The following is a 6,363-nucleotide window of genomic DNA, read 5'->3' on the forward strand; positions in this document are numbered from 1 at the left end:
AGAATAGGTGTATTTATTATGCCATTCTGTGTCAGTTTTCAGCATCTTTTACAGACAGTTGTTTTTAGAAACAAACAAAAGCAATAGAGCTGCAAAAAACCTTATTTTAATCTTTTTTAATGTACATTGGTTTTATAAGTAAAAAATAGTTTCTACAACTATTCTAGATCTTTAATTTGTGATTATGGTTGTGTAGTAGAAGTTAGGTTCTTGCTTGCATTTAAAGATTGTGTTTGTGTATGAACAATGTAACTTATAATTTTAAAATACGTACTCATTTATGTAATGTACACTGTTTTTAAAAATAATTGTTACTATTTTAAAGACTGACTTAAGGAATTATTTAATCTAGAACAACACTGTTTTTTTATTACAAATTGTATTACATCATTACAAAGCATGTAAGCAAATTTTTGCACTTTCGATCTTAATGTTTAGGTTTTAAAATCTACTTTTAATCTCCAGTGGCTGTAATGTCTGGTTGCATTATCCTTAAATGTCCTTAGTATCTAGCTATTGGTATAGATCTTAGCCATAATTAAGGTGGGTCTGGTTAACAGACAGCAGTAAAATGTGTATCACTTCTGTAAATTCTTCCCTAATTTTAAAATCAATTAACAGCAAGCATTGGCTATTTTGCCGACAGTTTTAGGCCAAAAGGTCAATATGAAAGGCATCAGTTTGCAGAGAATGAGCATGTTTCGGGTTACGTATGTGTGTGAAAGTGTTGGGGGTGTTACACATTAATACCTGAAAGCATTTTTTTTTTCCTTAGGTGTTCTTCCAAAAGCAGAATCGCATCTTAATGAAATCAGAAACAGAATTTTTACACAGCTTCAGCCTCAGCTTAAATGTGAATTGGGTAAGTAATTAGCACAGCATCTCTGTATTTACTTTCAGGAAACTCCACATGCAAAGCCCTGTCTGTCAGTACATAAAATTATTTATGTACGTATGCATCCAAGACAGCTTGCAAATCCTTTTTTTTCTTTTATTGGTGACATACACATACTTTACAGTATGATCAGCTATTTTGTCCCGTGACTGTTCTTTACTTTTTAGAGGGCATATTCTTGTCTTTTTAACTCTACTGGTTATGAAATCATCATTGATAACAACCTAATAACATGGATCAGTCCCTTTGCTCTGAGCCTTGAAGAGATAACTGGAATTAAAATCATAACAATAAGCTTATCTTCTTCCTTTTTGCAGTACTGAAAGGTGATTTCAAGTATCAAAAATTTAAAATATTTATAGTGACTTTTTTCTGCCCTATCTTTGAAGGTAAAGAGGACAGTCCAGTGTTTGCACTCCCTCTAATCTTAAAACTGAATCAGCGGGCTGAGAAACTATTCATGCATTCATTTTCATGGAAGTTTGAATGTGTATGTTGTGGCTACAAATACCAGAACCGGTAAGATTTTTATTTTAAGCAGCTTCTATATAACTGTTCTGCCATACCTTTTTAAATAGTTTATTAACATTTCTCAATTTTGCACAATTAAGCTTGTTGGTGAAGTTTTATGTGACCCAATTTTAGGCTAGCATTTGCAAATAGTTTACTGCTGTGTCATGTCCTAGGAAACCATGTTATCACTGAATTAGGAAAGCAAAAATAGGTAACCGTGTGAGTCCCTGGCCATTCTCACTCTGACACTTGCTGAGACTATACAAGTCGCTGTGATTCTAAAGAATATATGCCTAGTACACTTTTTCTGTTGCAGAATAACTATAATATTCATTTTGATTACAAAGAATCAGAGATTCTCTCACATAATTTACCTATTTTCAAATAGTATTACAGAGAAGTATTTTCTTGAGAATTTGTTTAGCTCTGTGTACCTGCAGGTACAAACTAGTCATTTAGACTCCTTTTATGGTCAGCAGAAAAAGAGAAGACAGCTCACTTTACTTGAAAAATACCTGTTTCTCTCCACTATCTTAGGTTTATACAATAAAATTGTAGATCCCCAAATGAGATGAGATTAATGCTATCTGTTACACTGCCAGCTAATTGTAGTCTTGGTTAATAGGATGTGTTCAAGAGCTTTTGTTATATACTGTGGTTTTTTAAAGAGTTGAAAAATCTAGGTTAGGTTGAATATAAAGGAAGTCCTTTCTGTGACTAACAAATGAATAAACTACGTTATTTCACTTTCGTATCCCATACATTGTATTGTCATACAATATAGCCTCTGTGTAGTCTCTGCTTTGAATGTACTGATTTTCTGCAAACAAGACCTTGTATAGCATGGATTCTGAGGTAATTTGTTATTGCTTCCTTCTCCCCTTGAGATTCTGTATTAGCTAGTAAATTATGCAGATCCTGGTACAAGCTCTGTCTTACGTTGGAAAGGAAACAGAGATAACATGCTAAGGGAGAGAGAACAAATAATGTGAAACTGAAGGCCACAGAGCTGCTGACAGCAAATAGTGGCAGATACTGTTTGGCAGAACTGAATTCAGTGCTGACCTGGGTGTGATGCAGTCACAGTGAAATTCATGCAAGTGGCATGAATATGAATAGAATTTGGTTTTGTCATAACATTTTTGTAATTTTTTTTTCTCTTGGTAAAGTGTGCATATTTATTGTTTTCTGGTCAACAACTCACTCCTTTTTTTTTCCTTTGTGTGCGTGTGTCTAGATTTAGGAAAACACTAACAACATTCACAAATATAATCCCTGATTGGCATCCACTTAATGCTATTCATATTGGACCATGTAATAACTGTAGTGATAGATCCCAAAGAAGACACATGATTTTGGAAAAGTAAGTTTGAATATGTGAACTTGAAAATAAAATACATAAAATTCCGAGATTTCATTTATTGAATATATCTTGGGGTTTACAGAGATTCTGAACTTTAAAGTTTGGTAAATACTATTTAATATTTTACATAATTCTTAAATGCTGAAATGGCAAATAGTGTTTAATAAATATGAAACATAGAGCAGTGTTTAATATGCTGACTGTCACATGTTTGAGCCAGGTCATAAATACTTGGTAGTAAGTAGTAAATCTAGACATCTGATATCCAGTGTCAGCCCTTTCACAACCCCTGCCATTAGTGGATAAAACTGTTGTTTGATGTCTCTTTTTCTAGATTCACTTGGGAACGATGTCCTTTCCTACTGTGGTTATGGCACAGTTATCTCCTGGGGGTTTTTTCCACATTTTCCCTACTCTCAAAATCCCTTATATGGTGGTGTTATTTTCCCCTAATCTGTAACAAAATGGAATATCCAGTTGGAGTATTCTTAGCCCTTGACTACTGTGCAATCTGAAGATTCCTGTGAGGAAGTAGAACAGTAAGGGCAGGACTACATACTCTTTGAGATGCCTTCCTTTTTCATTAGGAACTTTTGCCACTATTTTGTTGTAATAAATTGGTTCTTTATTGTTTCTTTATTAGATTACCTTCAGTATTAATGTTGCATTTTGTAGAAGGCTTGCCACATAACAACCTGAAGCACTATTCATTTCGGTTTGAAGAAGACACCTACCAAATAACAGCTATTGTTCAGTGTCAGACAGATAAGAAGCACTTCATAACCTGGTCTTTGAATTCTGATGGTAAGAACCATAAATTCTATTACAATACTTTGTAAATCTACATCAAATACTGTTTGTTGGGTTACTGCAATAGTCTCAATGGTCCGTATATAATAACAAGGGTTTCTTTTGTCTGTATTCTAAACTTTATATTAAAATTCTGTGAATAATTGTGGGAACTTTGTTATTCAGGTGAAGGTTTTGGTTTAGTTTAATTGATTTGTTCTATGCTGTACTCACTGGCAAAAGTTATTTGGGTAGAGTTGTTTCATAACTTTATAGAAAGTTAAAAAATACAATCTCAGCATGGCTGAGGGGACAAATGGTATTGGTTATTTTGACGTTATGAATCCATTCTTGGCTGGAAGTGAGTGAACCTATGGAAGGAACTATCAGCATTAATGAAACTTCAGTTCTGAACTTTACTGCACCTTGAGGTGTGGAAGGCACAAAGCCATGTTACAAACTTTATTAATGGTACAGTGGTTGTACCATTGGTGGGAACTCCATAATCAGAGAAAGTGAGAAGTTGGTATTTTGATTCTCATGTCTCTGTAGAGAGAATGCATTGCAGTCTGATCAAGTGTTCTGACAACATAAAAGTTGTCTAAATCACACTGCCAGAGTTTAAGAAGAATTTTAGGAAGAGGAAGCAGCTGGGAAGCACCTAATTAGGAACATCCTGTACTTTATAAAATGCTTAAAGCTGTGAAATATTTGCTTATGATCTATGAACAATTTGCAGATGATGAGGCAGATTATCAAAATAAGCAGTTTCCCTTAGACCCCCATACAACAAAAGGCCACCCAGGCAAAAAAAAGGCAGAGAAGCTTGATTTGAGAGGTGATTCTTCCTTCAGACTTGTGCTGGTGTTTTCAGGCAAGATGTCAGCATCATTAGTTCGGACAATAAAAAAAACCCCTTAGCTTTGTTTTTTGGCTGACCTACTCTGACTGCTGCAAATTCTGCTTGTGTGTGATCTTTTTACCAGTTTTCTCAGATGTAATAAAGAATGGAAAAAAAAAACTTTTCTGCTTCTCAGGGGAATGGGTTAATAAAAATATTTGACAAATGTCTGAGGATAGTGACTTCAATTTTAAAACTTGCTGAGTCTCTACACTGGTTGCTATTTATTTTTCAGGAACTTGGCTTGAATGTGATGATTTAAAGGGTCCATATTGCAAAAGACATAAAAGATGTGAAGTTCCTCCTTCAGAGATTCATATTGTTATCTGGGAGAAGAAAACATCCCATGTGCCAGAAGAACGGAATTCACAGTTCCAGAGTAAAAATACTGAAGATTTTCTTCTTGATAATGTACAGTCAAATTCCACAGTGTTGCACTGTGGTTTTGGTAACACTGCAGATAAAATACCTGCAGAACATTGCAAAGAGGATCCTGCAAGAACTCCGGATAAGAAACAGCAGCTGGTAGATGAGGCTGAAAGTAGTGTTCATCATGGTTTAGAAAATCTGGAACATGATGATCTTGTGACACTGATGCTTGAAGAAATTCAGGTTGACTCAGAAGGTAGATTGCTGTCGAATGGACAGATGGTGGGAAATAACCTTGTTGAAATGGGCACACTAGAACAGGGGGAATTAGCTTTTTCTTCTACCACTCCATATACAGGAGAGTTTGCTGGAACTAGTCTAGCTGTGAACAACAAATGCACATTATATGAAAAATCCAGCATTTGCTTGCCTCTAGAGCAGTTGAACCCAGTAATTATTGCTCCTTCTGTGCCCAAAAAACATGACCCTGACCCATCTGACTCATCACTTGCTCAGTGGGCAGGTGACAGAACTGATTTACCTAACAAAGAACATGGATTAAATTCAGAATTACAGCTAAACAAGAAGTTGTCACCAGTAGAGAGTATTAGGCAAAAATCACCTGACTTAAAAGATGCAAGCAAAATTGTAGCTAATTCTCAGGTTGCCGGTTCTTCTGCTGCCAGTAATTCCTTTCAGCCTTCACACAAAGACCAAAAAAGAGGATTTGTAGGAAGCTGGGTAAAGAAATTGTTAAGCAAGAATACTTCTTTTATGCCTTCAAGTGCCTTTGCTCTCAAAAATGAGAGAAGCTGCAGAACTCCCTCAATGCAAAAAATAAGTGAAGTGCGGTTGCCAGTTAAGGGAGCTAGTAACTTTGGTGGATTTCAAAGCAGAGGTGCAAACAAAACAACTGAGACCCCAAAGGCAGTGGTTCCTCAGAGTAATAATACTCATCTTTTGTCAAATTTCAAAGGATTTCCTCAAAGCACTCGTCTTCCAACAGCAAGTCATACCACTACTGAAGGTCCAACTTGGAATAAATCGGGCAGTATGTTGGGTACCTCGGGCAAAGTGACTCAGTTCCCTTCGCCTAACTGCAACTCTGGGAAGGCAGAGGAGTCAGATAGTGAGAAAACAAAAAAACTTCGCTTAAAACTGTTAAAAAAGCTTAATGCTAAAAAGAAGAAGTTGGCTTCACTGGATAGGCTAGCAGTGGAACAGATGAAACATGAAAAAACTGCAAGTGGAGATCCCCCATCCCAGACTGAATCTCACAATGACAGCGAGTTACTGCAGAGCTTTTTGAGGGAACTGCAGTATCAAATTGACGTTGCAGATAATAAATCTGAATTTAATGCGAACTCTGTGTCAGGATGCACTAGCCATAATAACAGTGATGAAATACTGGCAGAATTACTGTCCCCTACTTCAACCGTTGCTTCCCTAGAAGCTCCGAAAAGTGAAGATGAATGTATGTATATGGAAATGGTGGACAGCAGTGTTGCAACAGCAGGGTCTGATGAGAAGAGC

At 36.1% G+C, this 6,363-nt stretch overlaps 1 protein-coding gene across 1 annotated transcript in view; it reads left to right on the top strand.

Moving 5' to 3' along the window:
- The window catches only part of USPL1 (ubiquitin specific peptidase like 1), a 9,809-nt gene that overhangs the window by 3,199 nt on the left and 247 nt on the right, over nt 1-6,363 (top strand). The window contains 5 exon segments of the mRNA XM_010184270.1: nt 776-862; nt 1,285-1,414; nt 2,646-2,771; nt 3,415-3,575; nt 4,697-6,363. Coding sequence (XP_010182572.1) covers nt 776-862; nt 1,285-1,414; nt 2,646-2,771; nt 3,415-3,575; nt 4,697-6,363 — 2,171 coding nt within the window.

This window comes from Mesitornis unicolor, unplaced genomic scaffold (assembly GCF_000695765.1).
Source record: "Mesitornis unicolor isolate BGI_N332 unplaced genomic scaffold, ASM69576v1 scaffold23335, whole genome shotgun sequence".
NCBI classification, from domain to species: Eukaryota; Metazoa; Chordata; class Aves; order Mesitornithiformes; family Mesitornithidae; genus Mesitornis; species Mesitornis unicolor.